This window comes from Chlorocebus sabaeus, chromosome 8, assembly GCF_047675955.1.
Source record: "Chlorocebus sabaeus isolate Y175 chromosome 8, mChlSab1.0.hap1, whole genome shotgun sequence".
NCBI lineage: Eukaryota > Metazoa > Chordata > Mammalia > Primates > Cercopithecidae > Chlorocebus > Chlorocebus sabaeus.
This window is the reverse complement of record NC_132911.1, coordinates 113,270,723-113,298,516: the sequence shown is the minus strand read 5'-3', so window position 1 is coordinate 113,298,516 and position 27,794 is coordinate 113,270,723. Positions and strand designations below refer to the sequence as shown.

At 38.5% G+C, this 27,794-nt stretch overlaps 1 protein-coding gene across 11 annotated transcripts in view; it reads left to right on the top strand.

Annotated features, from left to right (window-relative positions):
• SYBU (syntabulin) overlaps positions 1-27,794 on the top strand; it is a 115,511-nt gene that overhangs the window by 60,016 nt on the left and 27,701 nt on the right. For 10 of the 11 annotated variants that reach the window (XM_008001376.3, XM_008001375.3, XM_008001382.3 and 7 more), the window contains one exon: positions 10,763-10,960. In XM_008001376.3, the coding sequence (XP_007999567.3) occupies positions 10,763-10,960 (198 nt within the window). Of the gene's footprint in view, positions 1-10,762; positions 10,961-21,768; positions 21,924-27,794 lie in introns of those variants that run through there. The other variant, XM_008001384.3, reaches the window with a different exon arrangement.

Here is a 27,794-nt window from a genome sequence, read left to right as displayed (position 1 = left end):
ACTGATTCAGTCTGTTCTCCATTATAAGCACAGGCTAAATTTTTGTTATCTCATGCGTAGTGCACACTGCAGTTTCTGTTGCACTTCCGATAAAAGTCAAGATAACTGACCTAAAATTCTTCACTACTTGGGCTGCTGCATCCCTTTGCCCTCATCATCATTCTCTCCCCACCGCTCTTCCTCTTTTTGGTTTCCTTAATGCACCGTATTCCTGCCTATCTCAGAGCTTTTTGTACTTATTCTCTGTACCTGGAATTCTTTTCCTTGTTTTCTCTGCCTTTTGTGTGATTATTTCCTTCTCATTTTTTGGTTTAGGGTCAAATGACCTCTTTAGGAGCCTTGTATAACAATACATGTAATGAAGTAGCTTCCTACCTCCCACCTAGTCTAAATAATATCATCGGGTATACTTCATTAACAGTAAATCCCAAATATCTTTTTTTTTTTTTTTTTTTTTGAGATGGATGTCACTCTGTCTCCCAGGCTGCAGTGCAGTGGCATGACCTCAGCTCACTGCAGCCTTGACCTCCTGGGTTTGAGCAGTCCTTCCACTTCAGTCTCCTGCGCAGCTGGAACTATAGACATGACCAGCTAACTTTTTTTTTTTGTAGATATGAGAGTCTCTGGCTGGGTGCAATGGCTCATGCCTATAATCCCAGGACTTTGAAAGGCCAAGGTGGAAGGATCACTTAAGCCCAGGAGTTGGAGACCAGCCTGGGCAACATAGTGAGATCCCATTTATAAAAAAAGAAAAAGAAAAAGAAAAAATTAGCTGGCTGTTGTCCCAGTTACATGGGAGCCTGAGGTGGGAGAATCACCTGAGCCCAGAAGATGGGGGCTGCAGTGAGCCCTGATCACTACACTCCAGCGTGGGTGACAGAGTGAGACCCTGTCTCAGAAAAAAAAAAAAGAGATGTGGTTTCCCTGCATTTCTCAGGCTGATCTCAAAGTCCTGGGCTCAAGCTTTCCTCCCACCGTGGCCTCCCAAAGTGCTGCGATTACAGGCATGAGTTATCACTACCTCACCTGGCCCCAAAATATCTTTTTATGTATTTTTTTAACTTATTAACTGTTTCTCCTCATCACTAGAATGTGAACTTGTTAAGAACAAGGATCTTAGTGTCTCACTCAGCATTACCTCGCTAATATCTAGAACAATACCTGACACACGTAGGGAATTAATAATTATTTGTAGAAAAAAATAAGTGGATGGATGGATGAGATGTATACACTTCAACATCAGCCACTGGTTAGTGACATGTTGTATAATACTGAAGCAGATTTTAGAGCTCTGTAGATCTCTGAGTTCTCACTACAAAAAGATGCTAAAATTAAGTGAAGGAATAGAAATTCAAGGTTTGCTATTGAAAACCTAGAATTCAAAATTATCAAAATGGCACACATTTTATATGGCTACATGTGTTGAGGCAGGAATACTGGAAACAACTAGAAAGAGTTTCTTGCCTCCAATTTCTGTGGGCTGTTTATTATGGGATGAGTTCTTTCTAACAGCTTCCTTTGTCTGTTTTTAATTTGGGCATTCCCAGAATTGCTGATGTTTCCTCTTGGAACAAACATAAGTTGAAAACTTTAGAAAACAGCTAGCTTACGGTGGTGAGCAAACAGGCACTTTGTCAGACAAACCTGACTTTCAATCCTGAGTCAATTGCCCAGCAGCTCTGGGCCCATGAAATTTTTAACCTCTCTGAGCCTCCATTTTCCAACAGTAACATATTATTAAAATTATATGATAATAATTAATGTGTTTTCCACATGATAGGTACTTAATAAATGTTAGTCTTCTTGCCTTATAAATGCACTGAAAGGTTTGCGATAAGAATTTCACATGGTTTATATTAATCATGAGTTTAAATTGTGACATGTTATCTATCTCCATTAAACTATCTTCAAAAATGCCAGTATCTGGAGCAATAAGCGTAATAAGAGCTATGTTAGTGTCTGACACATGGTAGATATTCAATAAATATTTGTTGAATGGATGAATAAGCAGTCAGTAAATGCTTCCGTTGTTCATGAGAATCAACTAGATTTCCATATAGTTTAAAATGATGTTTCTTTAAACTAGCAATAACTTCCCCCCAAAAAATAATTATGCAACTGAACATCGAACAGAATCAAACCATAAGTGAATGTTTCAAGACATTATGGCACAAAATCATATTTTCCTCCATTGATGTTATTTTTAAGTGTCTTCTGGAATTGTTTAGTTCAACATTTTTGAAAGCCAGTGGGCTCTGAGATCTACATTCAAAAAGGAGCCCGCAGTTTTAGAGATGCTTCTTGGACTTTGAAGAAATATTTTATTAATAGTTGTAATTTTTAGAACTTGGTGTTTTATTCTTACCTGTAATTGGTGTAAGAAGATTATTTTTGAGGCAGGGTCTTACTCGGACACCCAGGCTGGAATGCAGTGGTGCAATTGTGGCTCACTGCAACCTCCTCTGGGACTACAGGTATGCACCACTATGCCCAGCTAATTTTTGTATTTTTTGTAGAGACTAGGTTTCACCATGTTTCCTAGGCTGGTCTCAAACTCCTGGATTCAAGCGATCTGCCAGCCTCAGCTAGAAGATTTTAATAGGGACTTGGTCATCATAATTGCCACCAAATGTGTTTGATGGCACTGGTTTTTAGGCATTTTTGTTTAATTATCAGGGAAGTTTATGATACATACACACTTTGGGCAATCTAATGTTTTGAAATATATAAATGAATTATGCAAAAAGTATTTGTTGCTTTCAAATTTTCATCATAAAAGCATTGCAAAGTAATGTGGTAGACTTCCTTAAAATTACAATATTAATAATAAAGTTAGCATTTAACCCTCATACTACATTCTAAAATGGATTCCAGATAGATTTAATTTAAATGAAAGTGAAACTATAAATATCTAGGAGAAAGTACAGGCAAATATTTAGTTGATCTTTAAGTAATAAAAGAACATTCTAAGCATAAAAGTATTGGAAGAAATCACAAAGAAACGTATGGAGAGATTTGACAGAATAGAGCAAGGTTTGAATGTCAAAAACATTATAAAGTCAAAAGCAAACAATATACAGTGAAATATGACAAAGGGTTGATGCTTTTAATATATAAAGAGTTCTTACAGATTGGTAAGAAAACCTGAACATCCAAACAGAAAAATTATCAAGGATTTGAACAATTCATAGAATAAATTTAAAAGGTCAATGAACATACAAAGACATTGAGCTTCACAAACAATTAAATACATGTAAATTAAGACATCAAAATTTTATTTTTAATTAACTTAAAAAATGAAAAGCAAATAATATTTAATATTGGCAGGTATTTAATAAGTGGAGTATGTTCATACAATAATAGGAATATCAGTTGTCTCAAACTTCTTGGAAGTTTTAGTAATTCCATTAGACATACATTTTGTGAGCTCATCAAAGATTTGACCAAGGATGTATCTATAAAATGTGTAGTAAAGCAATTTTAATAATAGTGAGAAAAATTAAAACAAACTAATACTTCCTACAGGAAGCATTGGTCTTTAAAACTGCTGTGTTTGGCTGGGAGCAGTGACTCACACCTGTAATCCCAGCATTTTGGGAGCCACGGTGGGAGGACCACTTAAGTTCAGGAGTTTGAGACCAGCCTGTCCAACAAAGCAAGATTCTGTTTCTTAAAAAATATATATAAATAAAAATAAGCTGAACACAGTGACCTGAGCCTGTAGTTCCAACTACTAGGGAGGCTGAGGTGGAATAATCGCATGAGCCAGGAGTTGGAGTCTGCAGCGAGATATGATTGTTCCACTGCACTCCAGCCTGGGCAACAGAGTGAGACTCTGTCTGAAAATAAACAAACACATTTTAAAAGTGATGTTTATGTCTATTTTAAATCAGTACTCCTTTAGGATAATGTTTTCCAGAAATCAAATAAAATATTTTGAAACTTTTAGAAAGCATACTCAACAACAGAGAACAGTGCAGTGAACTCTCAAGTGCTTATTACCCACTTATCTGGATCAAATGATAGCAAGATATTCCTGTATTTGTTATGTCTCTCTTTTCTTTGTGGAAGCATTTTAAAGCAAATCTCCAGACATCATGTCATTTCTTGTCTACCAATGTACCTCAGCATGCATAACTTTTTTTTTTTTTTAAAGCACATTTTCTTACATAATCACAGTGCCCTTTTACTTTCTAACATGATTAACATAATTCCTTGGTATGACAGAAAATGATGAAATATCCCAGATTTTCTCAAAAGTGCCTATTTGCTTCCCTGTAGTATCATTTAACCCAGAAGTCAACAAACTTTTTCTATAAAGGGCCAGATAGCAAATATTTTTTATTTCATTGGTTAGATAGCCTCTGTTGCAATTATTCAACTCTCTGCCATTGTAGCCTTGAAAGCCACCATAGACAATATATAAAGGATTGGGCATGGCTGTGTTCCAATAACAATTTATTTACAAAAACAGGCAGTGGACCAAATTTGCCCTGCAGGCTGCAGTTTGCCAATCTCTAATTTAACTCATTATTCTGTTTTCTATATATTTCATAAGGTGAACATTATTAGCTTTAAAGCCTTGATTGGATTTAGGGGCAATTGTGTGTTTGTGTGTGTCAAGAATTCTTCATAGGGAGTGCTGCATGCCTCATCTCACATCCCGTCAAAGGGGTTTTCCCACTGTTGGTGATGGGAAGAAGACTCAATGGGTACATTTGGGTAATGCCTGATCCCTCCACTGTAAACTCTCTATTAGACTTTGTCTAATGGTTTTATCTATTACGGTTGTTGCCTAAATCAATTATTTCATTCGAGGTTGCAGAATAGCAACTTTATATTTCTGTTATTCCATCTGCTTTCATTAGCCAGAATGCTTTTGTAAGGACAAACTTTCCAATAACAATGAACGATTTCAGTTCTACTGAGATACAGTTTATATAGGAACACTTTTTACAATAAAAATATATGCTAATTCTGTCCTTTTAATTGCCAATTTTCAATATAAAGAATTGGTCCTTGGATCATTTCCATTGATTTCCAGGGATTTAGGCATTTTGGGGGTGAAAGGGGCCTTTCTCTGTCTCTGTAATGTGTTTTTTATATGACCATGAACTCAGATTTTTTTATATATCCAGTGATTATCAGTCATTTGAATTTATTGTTCTTTTTGGTACTCAAATTATTTCATTGTTGACCAATGGGGCCTCCTTTGCACTGGTTCTCATTAGTCTTTAATAGCTTCTTTCTTTCTAGCCTAGCAAGTTCCAGGGAGGAATTTTCGATGACAGATAATGAAACTGTCTAAAATATATGTTGAAAATTGGATAAAACAAAAAGCAAACAGAAAATATTTTTCTGGGTAACACAATTATAGGAGAATAGTGTGTCTTTATTTTATTCTTTACTTCTTTATACTCTTCTGTACTTCAAATTTCACACAATGAGAATTACATGTTTTATAATTTAAAAGTTAAGCTAAAATTTTAACAACCTCAACAGATTTAATTTAATTTAGCAAGTACATTTAAAATGAGATTCAAAGTATTTTTAAAGTACTCAGGCACATATTTTTCAGAATTATAAGTAATTGCATAATTATTAACTATATCCTATATTTCAAAGACCTTGTAATGTAAAGAGAGAGGAAATACAGATTTTTAACATCATTTTTTAACAACATCTAGGCTACAAAATTGTAATAGTTGCTGGTTTTTCCCATCTATCTTTATAGAACTTAGCATGTTTTTTATTTTCTTGATGATAATTTGGAAACTATTCCATTCCATAGGCATATATTTTTAACAGTACTTTAGATAGCCCACAACCTCTGAGGTTCCTGGATCTGTATTCTTTCTACTACCCTTAATCCTGTGTGTTCACCAGTTTTAAGCAAATGAACGAGAACAACAACAAAAGAACCACTTTCTAATAAAATCAAGGAGACGTGTAAATTAGTCTCCTTTACTTAGAAGGTGATCATTTAGATGTGGCCTTGAGGAGGGTAATGTTTACCTGAGTTCCACCAGAGGCTATGCGGGACCTGTCTAAGGAGGATTTAAAATAGCAGCCCCTGGAAGGAAATTGCCCCATATTTTCAAATGGATCACACTGTATAAAGCATGTAAAGTGGTCCCATGTTTTTTAAGTAAAGTTATACTTACCTCGAATAATGGAGAAAGAAATGTAAAAACTCAACTCTGTAAGAGGGGTGTGTATGTGTGTGTGTGCGCGTGCACATGCCTGTGATGTAAATTCTTCTCTCTCTAATAGACCAACAGTCTTCTACATCTTCTTCCCTAAAACCTTGGAGCAAAGCTTCCCTATGGCAAAACCATACTAAAATGTTCATAGTTTTGTCAGTCATTCTTCTGGAAATTTGAAACATCCTGCACTTTGGGGGCAGATTATTCAGTATTTCTGCAATTTCCTGCCTACAAAGAGTTTTCTCACATTAGAAATCTTATATCATTCATATAAAGAAATCTATAATTTCTTTATCCTAACATAACTTATAAAAGCTAAAATTGCCGGGCGCGGTGGCTCAAGCCTGTAATCCCAGCACTTTGGGAGGCCGAGACGGGCGGATCACGAGGTCAGGAGTTCGAGACCATCCTGGCTAACACGGTGAAACCCCGTCTCTACTAAAAAAAAATACAAAAAACTAGCCGGGCGAGGTGGCGGGCGCCTGTAGTCCCGGCTACTCGGGAGGCTGAGGCAGGAGAATGGCGTAAAAACCCGGGAGGCGGAGCTTGCAGTGAGCTGAGATCCGGCCACTGCACTCCAGCCTGGGTGATACAGCGAGACTCCGTCTCAAAAAAAAAAAAAAAAAAAAAAAAAAAGCTAAAATTATAAATCTATCTTTATAAATCGATAGATTGTACAGGAAAATTCAGCAGTCAGGTAGCAGCAGGAAACAGAAGACACATTCACATAGTTTAACTGAAACAGGTTTAATAAATAAATCTCTTTAATATGTGCTTGGTCTACATGTAGTTTAGTATGGTAAGATTAGATCTAAACAACTAAAGAACATCAGCTTGGCTTTACTATTCTTAGAATCTCAGAGTAAATATGGCCAGGCACGCTGGCTCACACCTATAATCCCAGCACTTTGAGAGGCTGAGGCAGGCGAATCACTTGAGGCTAGGAGTTCAAGACCAGCCTGGCCAACATGGAGAAACCACATCTCTACTAAAAATACAAAAATTAGCTGAGTGTGGTGGCGCACGCTTGTAATCCCAGCTACTCGGGAGGCTGAGGCAGGAGAATCACTTGAACCCAGAAGGTGGAAGCTGCAGTGAGCCAAGATCACACCACTGCACTCCAGCCTAGTCGACAGAGTGAGACTCTGTCTTAAAAAAACCAGATAGATAGATAGATAGATAGATAGATAGATAGATAGATAGGTGGTAGATAGATACTCAAATTATTTCATTGATTAATGAAGCAGAAGTCATTTAAGTCTTGAAAAAAAATCTCAGATAAATTGGAACTAAGAATAGTTTTCATAGAATTTTGAAAAGGAGTGTTATCTTCATTTGAACTGGTGGTCAGCTTGCAACTGGCCATGAAGAGGAAGAGAGGAGGAGGGAGAGCAGAGAAGGAGCCCTAAACAAGACTTGTAAAGATAACTTCTTCCGTGTTGCACGAAGAAAAATACCTCAGATTACTCCCTAGCACATGAAGCTCTGTGCCTTTGCTGGGGTCTTACTTCACGTAGCTCAAGTGTGCCCTCTGTAGTAGGAAAATTCATGGCCCTGCCCTTTCTGAAACTAGATTCCTTTGTTAGTGTCGGGTACACAAAACAGGCAAATGCCCCAGGCTTCTCGCATAACCCACAGATTTTCTTGGATATGGATTAACTTTATCAGACTTGCCAGTTTACAAGAACTGTGCATTGTGAATGACATGTACCCAGATCCTTTTGGCTTATTTATAAACTCCACCAGGATGGGGCCTGGGTACAGTGCCTGTGGGCTGGCTCAGTGCCAGGACTTTATACATATTCATTTAACCAATGAAAGACCATATCTTATATTCCTATGATTCCCCCCCACATACACCATATGAAGTACAAGAGTAGAAAGTTAAGAGATTTTTTGTAGTAATTTAAATCCTGTAAGATGGATCCAAAGTTCAGGATTTATTTAGGGTTTTTTTCTATTATTATTATTATACTTTAAGTTCTAGGGTACATGTGCATAACGTGCAGGTTTGTTACATATGTATACTTGTGCCATGTTGGTGTGCTGCACCCATCAACTCGTCATTTACATCAGGTATAACTCCCAATGCCATCCCTCCCCCCTACCCCCTCCCCGTGATAGGCCCTGGTGTGTGATGTTCCTTCCCTGCTTCTGGAGATCCTGGCTGTAAATACTGATGACAGGTGAGGTATCACACTCCAGGGTAAAAATTGCTACTACCTCTTCCACACTGCCACCACTCTAAATAATTTCAGTCCTCAAATTTTAACCAGACCCCAGCACTTAATCCTTGAAAGGAATAGCACTGAAAACATGGTGCGCACACATTCTTTCTCATTTAACTGCAGAAAATGTAATAGAACTGAAGGTATAATTTTGACAGCATTTCTCAATGCTGAATATTGTTTAATTTTATCCCTGTGAGTCTGAGAGTTTTCAGGAAAACTGAGTTTTTTAGGGTAGACACTCTGAAGCATAGATTTTTATTTTGTGGGGACATCTCTCTTTCGAAAGAAGTGATTTATGGAACTGATTCATAAGGAAATAATGTTAAAGACAACAGGGAATGTTGAATGATTAGATTTCATTCATTTATCTGCTTTGGGATAGGAATTAAGAGAGGTTCTCCTGAGACATTGTGCAGACCTGTTGTGCCTTGTAAAATTGCTGGAATCTGTGTCTGAGTAATTAACAGCTTTGCACCTTTGAAAAGGAGCTCAAATATCTTTGGGTTGAAGCCTGGGGTGTGTGAGTGTAAGGGAAAGGCAAGGGCAGTGAATGATGAAAGAACTGAGCAACAGCCACCAAGAAGGGTTCTCATCACCCTGTCATTCAGGGCCAGAGTTTCTTCAGGAGTTCAGGAAGAACGCAGCATGTTTAAAAGAGCCCAGAGACTGCAGGCATGAGCAGCACACTAAAAACCATTCACTTCCAGAAACAGACCACAGAGGTCCTGCATCTGCTAATACACCGAAAAGTCAAAACACTATTATCAAGAGAAATAAGTCATTTTATTAGTGCCAAGTTCACTCTGTTCCAGGAATTGGGATATTTTGTAATTGAAAAATGAAATAAAGTCCAAAAAATGAAGTAATGGTAATTCTTTCTTTAGATGGATTCTAGCAATCAGCATGTTTTATTCAGGCCTAATTCTGTTTCTATCTTTATTCAAGCTGTAGAGTTTTAAGATAGCCGTTGGTAGATGGCATGTTATTTTAGCTCCCTTAATATTCACAAGATGTCTGAAAACTTATTAGTACTAAATGTCTTTATTTGTTGTTTTGTCTAATGAGTTACTAAAGTAACTCTGGCGTCAAAACATCTTCATATAATAAAGATTGTTTAGTAATGTAAATTTACCACTAATTGATCAGTTTGAGTAGATGATCTTTTAAGTAATATTGTTTTGACTTTGAGGTCCAATTCAGTTCTGCTCATTAAAATACAAATGAATTAACCAACCATCGTAAGTACTTTAATAAATGTGGAAAGCATTTCTAGGAGTCAGCAGTATGACTTTCCTGTTTCAATAATAAGCATCTACACAGGTCACTTCCTATCGTGCATATTAACTTAATATAATCACCCTGATAATAATCTGTTACTTGAAAGTTAAAGGAATGTTTCTAATCTGAATATCATTTTCATCTTACCAGTTTACTCCAGACAGCAATATATCTGATTTATGTATTTTTGGTTGTGTGTGTATGATAAAACAGGATCACTTCTCTCTGCTTCTTTGAACCCTGAAGTCAGATGACTTATCTTTCAAACTCTGTTAACCAACTGATGGGTCAAGTGATCCCAAACTGGATGTGGTCAATAATATTCAAGTAACTTTACCTTCCAGACATAAACTCTGAAGAGTTCACCCTAAAGATCCTAGTTGTTCTGGTGAACTTCTTATTGCTAAACACTTCCAAAAATCTATGGACACATATGACCCAAAAACACACTATATAAAGTGTTGAAACAGGTATAACTTTATGTTTGACAAAATGAGTGTTACAGAAATATTTGTGTCAAAAAGCTTACAAGGGGGCGGGCGTGGTGGCTCATGCTTGTAATCCCAGCACTTTGGGAGGCTGAGGCAGGTGGAACGCTTGAGGCCAGGAGTTTGAGACCTGCCTGGCCAACATGGTGAAATGCTGTCTGTACTAAAATACACACAAAAAAATACCCAGGCCTGGTGGCATACATCTGTAATCCCAGCTACTTAGGAAGCTGAGGCACAAGAATTGCTTGAACCTGGGATGCGGAGGTTGCAATGAACTGTGATTGCACCACTGCACTTCAGCCTCAGTGACACAGCGAGACTGTCTGGAAAAAAAAAAAAAAAAAAAAGGTTTTGCATGAAAATATGGAGAAATTAAGGAGCATCATGAAGGGAGAGTCCCCACAGCAGTTAACCTGGGCTTCATAAGCAGAGTGGATGTGTGCGAGAGCACGTGTGTGTGTGTGTGTGTGTGTGTGTGTGGTGCACCGCATGGCTTCTCATCGCCATCATTGATTTCCTCCTCATCAATTAACACCTATTGATTCCTGTCTTCTAGATGACACAGGCTGTCCTAGCAGCCAGTCAGTGTCTCCTGTAAAGACACCCTCAGATGCTGGAAACAGCCCCATTGGCTTTTGCCCTGGAAGTGATGAAGACTTCACCAGAAAGAAATGCACGATTGGAATGGTTGGTGAAGGAAGCATTCAGTCCTCTCGATATAAGAAGGAATCAAAGTCAGGCCTTGTGAAACCAGGTCAGTGAACTTACTCGCCATGCTTTCATTAGAACAATGTGATGGGAGAAGTTTCACGTTTGAAACTAGACACCTGTATATCGAGTTGGGGATCACTAATACTGCACCCCACATCCAAAGCATCATTTTGAAAGGAGGCAGGGTAGAAAGTGGACTATTGTCTGAAATGGTTTTTAATAACTGAGTAACTATAGTGACCTACAGTGACATGTGTATTCATTATAAAGAGTTTTTTAATAAAAAGAAACAAAAGTTGAAGAAATATAAGCTAGGTGTTTTAACAAACATTGAAACTATATGAGCAATTCTGGATTCAATTATACTAAGCAATTAGTACTATCATAAGTGACCACAAACTGTGAAGAGAACAGGTTATCTCAATGCAAATCTCTGTAGAGCTGGGCATTATCTTGATGCAAATATGTAGAGCTGGGCATACTTGCTAACTTAGTTATAGTCTTTTCTTTTAGAGATTTAAATATGAATGTGATATGTATATACACACATAAATGTTCAATAATTACAAAATATTAGATGCTATAAGATGAAATGGAGGTCATTACTGCAGTGAATGAAATGCCAGCAGCATCAGAAAAGGTCAATTCTTAGAGTCTACACTATGTAAATGAATACTTTGTGTCTCAGAAATATACATGCAGTAGATAAACAAAGATAGTTCTAGAGAAGCTGAAGTGATAACTTTAAAGTAAAAGGATGTGTTCATCGTCATTGGGAGGTATCCTCTATATTGCATTATTCTCTTCAACGGTCACAGTTATGCTATTCGTATTTACAAGCTGAAAAGACAGATTACTGGCTTGCATGAGTCCTCGTTTCTTACATTTGTCTTCTAAGTTTTTCTTTTTTTTTTTTTTTGGTGCTGATGTTATTGTGCAAGGAGCTACAGATGGTTTATTTTGATGAGGCCAAGGCCTGGCCCTGTGTCCTCTTCCGTAGGATGCTAGCATCTCTTTCTGCTTCTGTTCTTCCTGAGTCGTTGATATACGCAATACATCATAATGAATTATTCTTCATCTTGCTTTTGTCAACCAAATATTAGGTCTTTTTGTCACCAAGGAAAACTTAAAATGTGAAAAAGAAATCCTCTGTTTCCTAGTGGTGCCTGATAAACGTTAGTTGTAATGAACTCGTTAATAGTCTCCCACTTTGGAATAACATGTAAAAGAAAAGGAATGCTATACAATGAAGAAGGAAAGACAGCCTATAAATGAGAAAGATGGGGATGATACAAAGGGTGTTGAGTACCCTTGATATTTAAGAAAGAGACAGTGAGTTAAAGAATGTCATGAAATTTTAGCCAATAAATAAAACAATTACCTTGTGTACCCAAGGGCCAGAACTGTCTCCCTTAGCCCAACTGCCTTTTTGAAAAATTGAGATATGATTCATATGCCATAAAACTCACCCTATAAAGTGTACAATTCCATAGTTTTTAGTCTATTCAAACTGTTGTGCAAACATCACCATTTACTAATTCTAAAAAGTTTGTATCACTCCCAAAAAGAAACCCCAAGTCCATCAGCACCCTGTTCCCCCTTTCCCCAGTCCCTGAAAGGCACTAACCTACTCTCCGCCTCTATTTGCCAATTGTCAACATCTCAAACAAATGGAATTATACAATATGTGGGCTTTTGTACATGGCTTCTTTCCCTTAGAATAATGTTTACAGTGTTCACCCATATAGTGTGCATCAGTACTTCATACGTTTTTATTCTATTTTATTTTATTTTTTGAGACAGAGTCTCACTCTGTTGCCCAGACGAGTGCATTGGCACGATCTCGGCTCACTGCAACCTCCACCTCCCAGGTTCAACGGATTCTCCTGTCTCAGCCTCCCAAGTAGCTGGGACTACCGGCAAGCGCCACCATGCCTGACTAATTTTTTTGTTTTTGTTTTTGGTAGAGATGGGGTTTCCCCATTTTGGTCAGACTGGTCTCAAACTCCTGACCTCAAATGATCTGCCCGCCTCAGCCTCCCAAAGTGCTGGGATTACAGGCATGAGCCTCTGTGCCCAGCCCTCCCGTCATCTTTTGCATTCCCAGAACACAGGCTCTAGTGCACATTACGGACTCAGTCAACATTTGTCCACCTCAACAGCAAAGGTAGGCTATGGGATTCAAAAGATAAAATGATGTAGGAAAGAATGTCAGCTTCACAGATTGAAAAAAAAAAAAAAAGTATGTTTCATCGTGAAGCTATTGTAGGGTTTGAACATAACCTGTAATGATTTTATTTTTGTTATCCTCATCCTACCCCCACCACCTCATTCCCAAAACATTTTATGGTGATGGCAATACAAGGAAACAGTAAAACAGTAGACAAGTATGGCACAGTAAGAACAAACTACGTCTATATGAGAGTTAATATTATCATGGCCCTTCCTTGTTTCAATAATCATAATAATTATATGTTAACAAAATACTTAAAACTCTGTGTATATATACAGAACTCACACTGAACATTTCCCTAATCCTGTAGAAAATACTCATTTGCTAAAGATCAGTCACTCATCTTGATGAGAAGTATTATGACTCTCCATCTTCATGAAGAAATTATAGGGAATAGGCCGGGCGTGGTGGCTCACGCCTGTAATCCCAGTACTTTGGGAGGCCGATGCAGGTAGATCACGAGGTCAGGAGTTCAAGACCAGCTTGGCCAATGTGGTGAAACCCCATCTCTACTAAAAATACAAAAATTAGCCAGGCATGGTGGTGTGCACCTGTAATCCCAGCTACTCAGAAGGCTGAGGCAGGAGAATCGCTTGAACCCTGGAGGCGGAGGTTGCAGTGAGCCGAGATCATGTCATTGCACTCCAGCCTGGGCAACAGAGAGACTCTATCTCAAAAAAAAAAAAAAAAGGAAGGATAAAAGGATGGAAGGAAGGAAAGAAAACAAAAACAGTTTTTCTTAATGCTGTTTTGATTCATGGATCGTTGAGAATCATTAAAACTATGCACCCATACTCCAGAAGAGTGTCCATATGCACAAAATATCACATACCATATCAGGGGGTTCATGGATCTCATTTGTTAGCATTTATGAATCCTAGTTCAATGACCCTTCCCCGAAGCCAAAGCCTCAAACAACCACTTTTGTCAACTTTGTCAACTGCTTCTAATGTAATTGCTCAGCGGCATAAATATCACCCGAGCAGTTTTTAGCTGGTGATCTTTTTATTTATTCATATTTAACCAAGGTAAAGGGGTCCTTAAAGCTTATTTTTTTAGTCACTTAAAATTTCTAATGTCATCACTGAAAAGGTTGCTACAACTTTTTTGAGTGTGACCCAATTCTGCACAGTAAGTTCTTTGACAAAAATCTGCACCATGACCTATAGTTCTCTGAACTTTTAGCAGAAAAACTGTCAGTCTCATAAATATGAAGAGAGGAAATCCTGGAAGCGAGGCCCCTTGATGACTCTGAAATTTATAGAATCCAGAGACATAATCTGTTAAAACACAAGAGGATACTGCTCTCAGGTTAAAATCTCCTGCCTCCTCCATAGCCCCAAGCGACCATCTCCTCTCAGCCAAAACGGATCTTCAACTCTTGATGCATGCTCTACTTTTTAAAAAATAAGTCAACTCATTAATAACAATACCAATTTATTAAAATAGCAAGCAATTAGTGGCTCTTATACAGAGGCTCAGGGACTCTTTAACATTAAGTAACCTAAGCCCATTTAATTTTAGGTCTCTTGCTCTAGATTCTGGAACACTGCTGTTCACCTCAGGAAGGAGTTATTAAAATGCCCCTTTGGTCATTAAGATAAAGAGATAATAATGTTCCCTGACTGTATGATGCAGAAGAAGAAGGGAAATATGTCACAGGACATCGGGGAAGGGCTTGGAAAGGTGAGCCGAGCAAGCCTGTACCTTGCCAACAGGGCCCGGCAGCACGCGCAGCAGGAAAGCCCTTCCTGTTTCCAGGCAGGAACTGGTTCTGGAAACTTCTTGGAGGCGGTGAGCCTTCTGTCATTTTGGCTTCTATCACTTAATGCCTATGCAGATTTAATTAAAAATTGCCACCAAGGAGCAAAAGAAAAACAGTCCTACAGTCCAGTTGGATGGTGGCTTTGTGTTTTCATGTTTCTCTTTTATCTACAACTCTGCAAAACACGCAAGGCTGAATCTGCAGAGCCTAATATTGTGTCTGTCATAAAGTATTAACGCTGTCCAATAAATACTTAAATGAGAAGTACAGTTTATACTTTGTGCAAGAGATTATGTTTTGTGTGGGAGGAGCGTGGGGAAGTTGTGACAAAGAACATCCTCCACAGCATCCCTGCTTTTAGGGAGCTTGTAACTTAAGGCAGAATACTGTATGATAAGTTTGGACTGTGGTACAGATTAAAAGAAGAGGAATGAAGGCTTTACAACTGGTAAACTTTTTAGGAATCTGGGGTGTTCCTTCTCCTGGGTGTTCCTCCCGTATTTAGTTTGCAGTCAGTTTCCTGATGAAACTCTTTTTACCCAGAAATGAAAGACCTACCTAATTGGATTACTTCCTTAGAATATTAAATGACAGTGCTGGGCCTCATTTAAGGCTTGACTTCCTACTTGGGGAATATCTTAAAGCAAGGAAGAAAAAGATCTAATGTCATTGTTTTACAAAGGGAAGTACTAAATCTTTTTGTCCACAAGGTTAATTAGAGAGGTGGGAAAACCATTACATAATTTAAACAAATAAGTAGAAAATGTGAAAGGAGAAAAGCACTGGAGGCGATTAAGGAGACTGGCAAAGAGCAAATGGTTAGAGTCACTAAAATTGAAAACAATCCACATTTAGAAACTGAAATGTTAAAATCTGCATGTGAAAGATGTCACTGTATCTCCTTAGCATTCAAACTAAGTTAGTATCCCCTTGTCATCAGACACTACCCCTGCTATTGAAATTGGAGACCTAGCTAAGCTGAACTCTAATAGCCTTACGACAATAGCAGAGGATTGGTTACTTTAAAAAACCTTATTTCCCACATTCAGAAGCATTTGCTGGAAAACTCAAAAGGCACCAACGAGGTTAGTGATTAATCAACACTGATTCCCTTAATAGAGGCTCATGCACACACAGTGAAGCCGACACGTTTCTGTTCTTATCATGAGCATCACTTTCACTTCAAAGTTAGTTCTGTGAAATAAAACACTAGAGTAGGCCATTCTTGCAATAACTTGAAACAACCTAGAGGGGAGTTGAGAGCATAGATTTACACAGCCTCTCCCCAGATTACCCAACTTGTCCTATCTTGAGGGAAAAAAAAAAAAAAAAAAGTACATTTGTGTTATTGGGTGCAGGTGGAGGAGGACTTTCTAACCGCCAGACTCTAGAGTCCAGCATACTAGGTTCAAATCTTTATACCACTATTTTGTAGCTGTGTGATCTTTAGCTACTTGCTGTCTTCTTGAGCCTCTGTGTTCTGCGTCTGTATAATGGGTTATCGAAAATATTAAATAGATGAAATTAGTGAATATCAAGTGCTCTGTGTTGGACCTGGCAGAAAGTAATTCCTCACTAAATGTTACTGGTGGTCACTTGTAATCTTAAAATAGATGCCACACATTCTGTGCACTTTATGTACAGGAAAACTCCTAAAACTCTCATGCACAATTTGCGTGTACTTGAAACAAAAATCTAGCAGGTTATGTCATCCCAGTTCACATAAAAGGAGAGGAATACTTGCTCTAGGAGGACAGGCAGGAGTATGAATTTACAGCTGATGGCTGACAATGAACAGAGATGGGAAAATATAAGTGAGCAGACAGAGACCACTAAAAAGCTGGGTCGGTCCTTCCTTCCTTCCTTCCTTCCTTCCTTCCTTCCTTCCTTCCTTCCTTCCTTCCTTCCTTCCTTCCTTCCTTCCTTCCTTCCTTCCTTTTTTTAACAGAGTCTTGCTCTGTCATTCAGGCTGGAGTGCAGTGGTGCAGTCTCAGCTCGCTGCAACCTCTGTCTCCCACGTTCAAGCAATTCTCCCACTTCAGCCTCTTGAGTAGCTGGGGTTACAGGTGCCTGCCACCACGCCAGGCTAATTTTTGTATTTTTAGTAGAGACGGGGTTTCACCATGTCGGTCAGGCTGGTCTCAAACTCCAGACCTCAGGTGATCCGCCCGCCTTGGCCTCCGAAAGTGCTGGGATTACAGGCGTGAGCCACCACACTCGGCCTGGGTGGCCTTTTAAGTGTTTTAGGCCATCGATGGCTTTTATTACTTGTAGCACTTAGTGCAGTAATTGATGTAAAAGCAGATTGAATCAATGTGATGGTGGAGCTGGCAAAACACAATGCATATGAAGGCAGAAAAATGTGTCAAGCATTTTAACAGTGTCTCCGTAAAGTGGCAAAAAATTAAAATTTTAATGCTAAAAGGGAAGATTTGGGTTATATGAAGACATTCTGCATACTTTGGCAAGGCATTATTTTTCTAATAGCTCACAAGTTGTAAGCTAAGGTCTTCTAGCAGCAAACCCCACCCTCAAATACAGGCTGTAAGCTATTTCAAATACTATGAGCCTTATGAAAATATTTGGAAGGATATATTAGGTGTAATTGTGGGCTTGAATAACACTCTGAAATTTGATTAGTTTTTTAAAATGAATGGTTATTGAGCACTGTCTGTCCCAAGCAAAATTCCAAGCACTTAACTCATTTCATCCTAATATCGGTGCAAGAAAGGGATATCATTATCCTTCATTTTACAGATAAGAAAACTGGGGCACAAGGAGGTTAAGTAACTTATCCAAGGTCACACAGCTTGTAAATGGATTTTAAACGGGGTAGCCTTGCTCCTAACTCTTAACCGCTGCCACAGTAGTAAAGTCCACCTTCAAAGGAGTAATTTCAATTGCACTAGGAGAGTGTTAAAATTAATAAAGATGTGTTGATATAAAACACAATTTTTAAAAATGTTTGTAGAGCCCTAAAAGTTCCTACTAATTTTTATAAATTAGCTGATACAGTCCATATGTACATTATGTTGACAGTTGCCAGTAACAAAATCAGTGAGCCTCAATGTAACTGCAATGAAGTACAGAAAGGTGAACATACAAGGCCATTTGGATGCAAATCAGTAAAATAAACCATAAAGATATGAATATTAAAAAAATATTAAGGTCTTCAGTGTTTTCTACTTAATCATGAGCTAGTCCTTTCTTCACATGTCAAAATGTTTTATGTACTACCCTGCATATCATGAATATTTTCTTAAACGAAAATCACTGGAGTTTGTCAGCTTAAGCAAGAGCTTTTGTGTTTATGTTGAAATAGATCTCTAAAACTTTCTTTCACCCTGAGAGAAAGAATGTTCCCCTAGGATACAGCAGATCATGCTTTATGGCAGGCCGTTTTATAGTTTATCACATCTCCCCAGCAGGGACCAAACCAGTAAGATAAAGCTTAACTGTGATAAGTGGACTTACGTGTTTATCTTTATGGCAGGGTTACATGTTTTCTCTCATGCCTTTCTCCCATCTGTGTTTTCGATGATGCACCCAAATGATGTAATGGTGCCAAATGGCCCTTTAATGGTTTTTCCCTAAGAATTAGTGAATTATAATCCTCTTCTTTCCAAAGGTAACTGCCATCCAAATCCTGGGTCTACTGGGATTTATTGCATGCACAGTGTTCTTAGCCACTGATTTGGGGGCCTGCCAAATGCTTACTCAGTACTCTAATGTGTTGAGAAGGAAGCGTTATAGGTCTCTCAAAAGTAGTAGAAGCTCCAGCAGACCAGATACCTACCATTCAACATATTTATCAACTGTCAGCATAACAGAAATAAACCTGGAAACTTCTTTTACACACAGACTTCTAAACCAAGCATTGTGAATCATGCAGGTATATGCTTTAGGTTGGGCTTTCCCCACCTCCCTAATTGAGGAGCATTTATTGAAGAGACTGCCTGCAAAGGTATGTGCATGATTAAGGGGATCCGACAAACTATGGTGAAATACTGGGTGCTGGCAACAGCTTGGGGCCATTCCTGCATCCTGAAGGAGCAAGAGGAGGGTAGAGTTACCAACCTAGAGAGAGAACTTCAAGGCCACCTATGAAGGAACTATGGACTCTGGCAGAGGAACACAGCCACCAGCAGAAAAGGAGACAGAGGAATAAATACCTGGACCTCACTGTCTGCTGGTACAATCTGTTGCATGGCATTTTGGTGAACTGTAGGATTATTTACAGAAAGTTACTTGTTGAACAGCATAGTATGTTCACTTGGGCAATTCGATGGGTTAATTTCTTCCACCACCTAAGCCTATATCTTAGAGCAGCCAAGTAAGCTATATGAATGCCGACTGCGGTCAAGTGGGGTAATGCTTCAGCAACACAGCTGCAAAAGGCTTGTATTCCAACCTACACGGACTGGCATGTTTGTAGCACTGCAAGAATGTGATCGCTCTGAAGGAGTCTGAAGGAAAGGGAACCCTCATTTCACCACGTAATCAAGAAGAGATTTCTGTTAAACATAGATTTCACTCCTGGCTGTACATTTACTAGCTTTCATTCATTCATTTGGTGAATATTTATTAAGTGTTTACTCTATGCTGACACCATTGTTCCAGGCATTAAGGATAGAGGAGTGAAAAAAAAAGATGCCTACCTTTAATGTGGGGAGATGGCTGATACTTGCATACGAGCAAGATAAGTTCAGATGGTGACAAGTAAAACGAGGTAACTGGAGAATGGTGGGGGATGGTCAGGGGAGTGTCTGGGGTGGTGACATTTGAGCTGAGACTTTAACCTTATTGTTCCATGCTTAGGGAGGGTTGGGGATGGGGTGGCAGGCGGTGGGCAGAGCGGTGAGTTAGGAAGGGAGAAGAGTGGTAGCAGCTGAAGTCTATATCCTTAGAGTAATGTGAAGACATTGGACGGTTTTAAGAAGGGAGAAATGATTTGATTTACATGTTTGGGATCCCTCTGATGACTCTGTTGAGCTTCGATTGAGGTGAAACTGGAAGCAGGACACTAAATTTGGATGGCTTAGCCTAGGATGGAGGTGGTGGAAATACAGAAAAGTATGGGGAGACTGTGTGTGTGTGTGTGTATATATATATATATAATCCCCTAATTTTCCTAATGAGATTTTTAGGTGTTTTATTAATTTATTATTTTGGAGAGACAGTGTCTTGCTCTGTCCCCCAGGCTGGAGTTCAGTGGTGTGATCATAACTCACTGTAGCCTTGAACTCCATGGCCCATGTCATTTCCAGTTACAGCCAGGACATCATAGTCAAATGAGTACTTACTATGGAAAAGGAGAATAGAGAGGGACATTAGTGTGCAGCTAGCAAGCAGGTTGTCACTAGATAGCATGGGACAGCTGGTTTTTCTGTACATTCATATATGTCTTGTATACATATATGAATATCCTTCCTTATCCAAAGCTATTCAGTCCCTGAATTCAGAGAGCAAAAAAAGGAATATAGGTTTTTGTGATTGCTACAACTTAACCACTGACTGTATTTCTATTTAAAGTGATCATTAAAAGGCTGGAAGAGTCATACCATACAAATAATTACAAAATCTGTTTTTAAATTTCTTTGTCTCTTCCATTTTAAACAATTCTGTCAGTTGGATCTCCAAAGGGAACCAAAACTAGCACTGATTGCAGCCAATTCAGAAGGATATGTCTTTTGCAAATAGCACTTTTTGTTCAAAGAAGGTAATTATGAGAGAGCCCTGTAATAAGAGGCTTTGGAAGGACTCTAATGTAAGGGGATTTCTTAGTTTCTGAGAGGTAATTGCGGGAGGATGGGTTCTTCACCTTATATTTAGACATTAAGGTAGGGTGGACCAGGTCACCTACAGAGCAGCGTGGGTTGGGGGGAGTTTATTTGGTAACATAAGGAAATATTCTCTCTTTTTCTTTAACTGTAATATGAGGGGATAATTAATATGTAGCTTCTTTGCATGATTGTGAAAATCATGAAAGGTGTTAGATATGTAGCAGAATCTATGCATCACCTAATATGCACTACACAATATTGAGAGGTAAACATGCACATCCTCTATCTTTGCAAAAATCGGTGTTGGCATTTGACAGTTAGCTGTGTTTGTAGTGACAATATTTGCCTGGCATATAGTACGTGCTCAATAAATGATCATTTTTATTGTTATAAAATGGGAAATAAAGAAAGTCTATGAATAGCACAACTTTAAGGCATTTGAATGTCCACTCATCATCTCATCTGCATTAGTCCTATTCTGTCACAGATGCCTTCTTAGTAAGAATTATTCTGAAATAATAGAGAGCTTTGGTGGAAGCTTATTAAACATTTTTTCTGAGCAAACTTCTATTTAGAGGGAATCTGCCTTGAATTGTTCCAGAGAGCTCTGTATTCCATTTTCTCTCAGAATAATAAGGCTCCCCTGTTCCTCTCTTCTGGGCAGTGCTGTGAACTGTCGTGCATATTTAAATAGCTGGAATTCATTGGAGTACACCAAGCATTTTTCTCAAAATGTTGTGTTTGCCATAAAATTTAGGGCTCTGTGGGGTTTGATATAATGTCTTGCTTGCCCATTGGGATATTATAATCAATGTGGAAAGATTCTATATGTTTTGCTCCAATATTGTCCAAGGATTCATCTTGACTGTTGTGTAGGCATTTACTTCTATTTGACAATTTGGTATTTCTTCAAATGCTTTGTGTCCATTCATGAGGGCGATGGTTTCATTGGAACACTGCAGTCACCAGGGAGAAGGCCCTGTGCTCTTCCCTGATAGGCTGGCTTTCCCTCTGCCTCCTGTTGCTATGGTGCCAGCAGAGTAACTTCCTTGCCCTGCACATGCAGAAGGCTCAGTCTCCATGGATACCCCACTCTGAGACTGTACTCTACTGAGATATGAGCTGCACACACTGTATTTCTGCAAAAGACATACCCCAGTCTGTGCTGGGAGGTTGTTTGCAGAGGCAATGTTTGCCATGAAAGTCTACGGAGCTTACCTTCTAAGTAAGTAGTATTAGTCACAGTAAGTAAATAATTATATTGGATCACAGAGGCTAGACTGTGTGTGTGTGTGTGTGTGTGTGTGTGTGTGTGTGTGTGTGTGTGTAAGTTAGTTATGGTAGGCCAAAATGGAGCCTAAAACAAGTTTTCATCTTCACCTCTCAGATATTCTGAATGCATGGTCTTATAAAATATACACTTTTAAACTTTTAAAAATATACACGTGTTATTTTAAATACTCTTTGTCATTTATGAGTCTATTTGTGCAATTGTAAGTCAATTTGCTGCCACAATGAAAAAGACTGACCATTGGCAATTACATTTAGAATGCTCTTCTAACCATGAGCATTGCATGTTGCATTTGTAAATGAAAAGCCTGGCCTTACCAGTGGTGTGCTAAGGGAACAGATGAACACAGCCACAATTAACGCTAATTGGCACTGCACATAGTTTGAAATGGGCCTCTGTGTAGGCTGAAACACGACGTATTTATCGTCAAGAGAGAGCCTGCGCATGTGATTAGGAAAGGGAATGCCCGTGTCTGCCTGATTACCATGAAAATTACTGAGAGCGCGTCTCTCTGGCCAGTTTTAATTTACTTTTCTCACATGGCATCCAGTAGAAATTCTGAAACAGTTAATGTTCATGGAATTGGGATGTGGAACATTTTTATTTTTATTAACTGATCTGACCTAACACTTCTTCTTTACTGTACATTCCAAGAGCATAAAGGTTGGGTTTGTAGTGTTGTAAAACACATGAGTCATCTTAAAGTATTTTCATCTGCTGGGCAAATGATTAATGCCTGTGGTGGTCAAATTAATTAGTAGAAACAAAAGAAAGACTATGTTTATGGCAACTCCAACTTTAGTTAGATAACTTTAAAATTGTGTAAAATTAAGATATTTAGATTGTTCACATATATAGCTGACATCTGGCAGCTCTAAACAAAAAGCAAAACATATGCTATATTAGTATAGATAAATTCATCTTTAATCATATAAAAAAGTGAACACAGCATTATGCTAGATTGTTAACTTTGTTTACTTTTTTGTGCTCATGACTACTTAGGCAAAGGACATACTGTGTTCATGTCATCTTTTCCAATGGTTAGTCATGGTTCAAGTTTAATTGCTGAGAACGGTGAAAAGATACCACCCTTTGAGAATGTGAATGTACCAAGGACTACTCTGTCCCTGGCTTTGTCACTGGGGTCAAGCTTTAGGTGATTAACTTAATATTTCATAAATATAATTTCTAACAGTAGATGGAATAGCAGACAAACATGGGTGTGTGAGAAATTCTATAGAGATCATGATTTTGGAACCCTGGAAACCATGTGGATGACAATTTCTCCAAACTTTTACTGCACTAATAGTATAAAGCCCCATATCCCTTTCTCAGTATATCTGCAATGAAGTCCCCCACCCACCTCTAAAACCCAGCATAGTATGGGATTTCTTTTTAACCTCAAAATATCTGACTCTTCCCTCTAAAACTTTTCTTTCATCTATGTAGTGGAGATAGTAAGAGTACCACTCACATAAGGCTGCTTTGAAAATTCAATGAAATAATCAATGGCATGTGATTATAGGAATAGAGTATATATGAATAGAAGCATACAAAAAATAGCTTCTATTGTATTATGAATACTATAAACATTATCACCATTTTTACAACGCCTGGTAGTCAAGGGAGGCATTAGCTAATAGCTTGAACAATTATTTGTTTCAATTTGATTCAGCCTATCAAATTTCTTATCAAATACTAACTAAGAATATACTATGTGCTTAACACTTTGATGGGAATTGTGGGATTTTATGTACATGAGAATGTACCTAACAAAAAGTGAAATATACAGTAGTAGTTTTTTTATCTTTTCAAATGTGTGGCTTTGTTGTTTTGCTAAATATATATATATATATGTGTATGTATGTATATATATGAAATTGTGTTGCTATTAACAAAATGGATACATAAGATATCACAGTAAATGTTTAATATAAAAGAGGCTGAGCCATAGCATAAGTCTAGTTAATATTTATAACTTGAATTTAAAATGTGATGATTAAAATCTAGGTTCAAATATTAAGTTAGCTTTTTTTCCTGAAAGGATTTCCATGACATAGTTTGAAAAAAAGCAATTTCATTTTTCATTAAGTTCAAAGTTTGGGGAATGATGGGAGAGAAGGAGATGGGAAATGATTGATTAATCTGTATAAAAATAGGCCCCATGCTGGGATTTTTCCTTTTGCACTAATTCTGTGTGACATCTGAGCCAAAAAAATACATAAAACCAATGCCATATGTGCTGAGCCTGCTGGTGCTTATTTTAAAACTCATGAAGAGTTGACCCAGATTATATTTTGCAGCTTTATTTTTATTTTAATGCCACTTTAATTTCCACTTCTTCCTGGCATATTCTCTTCTTTCCTTCTGTTTTCCCTGGAAAAAACATGGCATGTGCATCAAGGACTATACCAAGTCATTTGAATGAAGAAAAGGAGCGGGCGGGGTGGGGGGGGCGGGTAGCATTTGTAGGATGTGGTTTAAAATGAGGTCTTGAGAGGCTGGGAACTTGGAATCAACGTATGTTCATACATGCTGAATATGTTTAGCTAAACATAATTTCAGATGCAATATCACTCAGATGGCCTAGCTAGAATAAGCCTTCTATTTTAAAGTTGCAATGGAACAATTAAATCCTTAATGATATCCTCACTAGCATGGTGACCTTTTACTTACATTCTGCTAGTCTGTGAACAAAATAATGCCCCACTTTCTATTCCATTGTTATTAGTCACGCATGCACATGCTTTGATGGTGCACAGTTCGTCAGTTGTTTGTTAGGTACTTGGTGCTTCTGTCATGATATTCGGGTCATATCTGGGGAGCTTTCCGAGGTCTCAGTTGACATTTCTATTTGTTGCATCCTTTTCTGTCAGGAGAGTTTGTGGCACTTTCAGAGGAAGGGATGCTTCCTTGTCTTACATGGTAGCAACATTATTCAGGGAAACTGGATCTTCCTGAGTGTTTGGCTTCTTGTACTCACCTCTGAGGTTGAGATAGGCAGGCTCTGCAAGCCTCTGCCAAAAAGATCTGATTTCTGCAGAGACTACTGGCGGGCCTGACTGTTCTTGAAAGATGAAGGCTATGCCTGTATCTGATACTGGGTTACTGCCTGACATCCAATGCCTTTTCCCTCATCGTTAGAGGAAGAAGTGAAAGATCCAAGCCACGAGCTTAGAAGCACTAGTGCATACAGGGCAATGGTTTAGAATCTGCAGATTGCGCCACAGCCTCCTATACTGCCCAGCTCAGAGAACCAGGGACAGTAAAGTGATTTTTCCCATGCAACACTGGGTCATTCTCAAGTTTTGGATAAGATTCTCCAACTCAGCATTTCCACCCCTCCTTTTCTTCTCAGTCTCAGCTACCATTTAAAACAACTGAACCTGGTAATGCTACTCATTTGTTTTTTTAAACGAATGTTTATCAATGTGCTAGGCAGTGACCCAGGCACTGGGTACAACAGTAAACCAGGGATCCCTGTACCTTGTGATATGTTCAGGAGGAAACACAGTGTCCAGTGGGAGCCCAGAGGACGACCATGTTGCCTAGACTCTGGGGTGTGGGAAGGGTCCCAGGAAATGTAATGCAATATTGACACTTATAAAGGGTAAAATTATATTTTTAAGGCAAAGACACTTAGGGATTTGAAATTTACATGCAATCGTTGTTAATTTAAATACTATGTATGCCCTTAGAGGCAGTGTTTTTTAAAAAATTCTATTGTTATGGTCACCATGTTATATTTAATAACAATTTTTTTAGATGGCTCTTTTCTCTACTAGAATGTGAACCTCTCTAGGAACAAGAACATGTTATCTTTTCTCTTTCCTTCTCTCTTTCTTTATTTCTCTCTGATAATCACTGTATTAACTTTTGCTTTACATTCAGTTTTGCTGCTTCCCTTATTTCTTTATAAATACTACATATAATGTGATGCATAAAGAGAATGTATGTGACATGCGTGAACTGGGTAGAATAATAATAAAGCAAAACTTGTGATTTCACCTTATACTTTAAGAGTTGCCGCCAGGGAAGCTGCCTGCACACTCCTCCCAGATCCTATTCTGTGACTCCCACAAGGGTAACCACTGTACTGAAATGTGCGTTTTAACATTTCCTTGCACTTTAAAAATAATGTTACAACCTTAGATATGTGCCCTTTAAAATATGTTAGGGGTATTTTCAAAACTACTGTTTCCAAAGCCTACTTCTTCCCTTCTTTTTAATGCCATGCAAACACTCTCTGATGGTCCTGAAAAGAATGGCCTTGATTTATTTTTCGTAATACTCTGCTTTGCTCTTCCATTTTATTTTGGTTTTTCACAGAACATTGTGGGCTGGAGAGGGAAGGGGTGGAGAAAGTAGAGAACACTGAGTACACTTGAATTTAAAAGTTAATTTGTGTAGGGGGGTGGGGCAGAGTAGCTGGGCAAGCGAAGGGTTGGCCTGGGAACATGTGCTTTGTGCCAGACGTCACTGACAGTGAGATCCTGGGGAAGGTTCCACTAAAGGAGTCCAAGGAAATGCAGAGCATAATTTGTGTGCAGAGCAAAATTCAATCGTGAGTATGCTTCGTGCATTTCAAGTGCTATAAACCACACCAGGATTTGTAGAAAATGTTTCTGGAAGGATGAGTGGGAATTCAAAAACATTTTGTTCAGAAGCTTGAGAGATAGAATCATTTTCAATTGATAGACAATGGTATGAGGTGAAATGTTGTTGCTTGCTGCTGGAGACAGAGCTCTTTGCCTCTCATCAGCTTCTGCCCCAGCTCGAGAAGGAAGACAAGTAGGAACGAGGCATCCCAAGTGCATTTCCCTTCCTGGGGCAGACGCTGGGCTCTGTGATCCTTGCACAGGTGTCCCAGGGCAGGCGTGCAGGAGCTGTTCCGCCTGCTTTCCACCTGCTTTCCACCTGCTTTCCTCTGACCACATCACCTGATCCAGACACTTCTCTGTTGTGCTGCCAGCACTTATCTTGAAAATATTTTCTCATGACTTCATTATTCTGTTTCTTCCTTTCTCTTTTGAGTTTCTTGAACACACGTCAAAGTTAAAAACAATCCCAACGCCACTAGGCCTTCCATTTCTCCATTTGCTTTTGTTCTCACACTCCCTGCAGATGCCAGAAATTGCCAAAATTTTCCCAACTTATTTGTTTTATTGTATTGACATTTGTGCTTGCAAACGAAGTTTACATTAAAGATTACAGACACCTGTAATCCCAGCACTTTGGGAGGCCAAAGCGGGTGGATCACTTGAGGTCAGGAGTTCAATACCAGCCTGGTGAACATGATGAAACCTGTCTCTACGAAAAATGCAAAAATTAGCCGGGTGTGGTGGCATGCTCCTCTAGTCCCAATTACTCAGGAGGCTGAGGCAGAATGATCACTTGAGCCCGGGAGGCAGAGGTTGTAGAGAGCTGAGTTTGTGCCACTACACTCCAGCCTGAGCAATGGGAGTGAAACCCTGTCTCAAAAAAAAAAAAAAAAAAAAAAAAAAAAAAAAAAAAAAAAAAAGGAAAGAAAATTATACAGAGGGTAAATCTAGCATTGACCTTGTAGTACCTCAATCCATTCTTATCAGATTATCCAATTCTTCACAAATTCTTCAGGCAATATATAAGAGACATTGTTCTTTTCATTTGATTGAGGTATTTCTCATTTTGTTTGCTTTTCCAAACATACGTATCTCCATTCAGTTGTTCATTTATGTGAGAACACTGCAATCAAGCATATGGCATAAGATAAAGGATTTTTAAATGTTTAACTTGACTTTATCCTTTTTCTATTTTTAATCATTT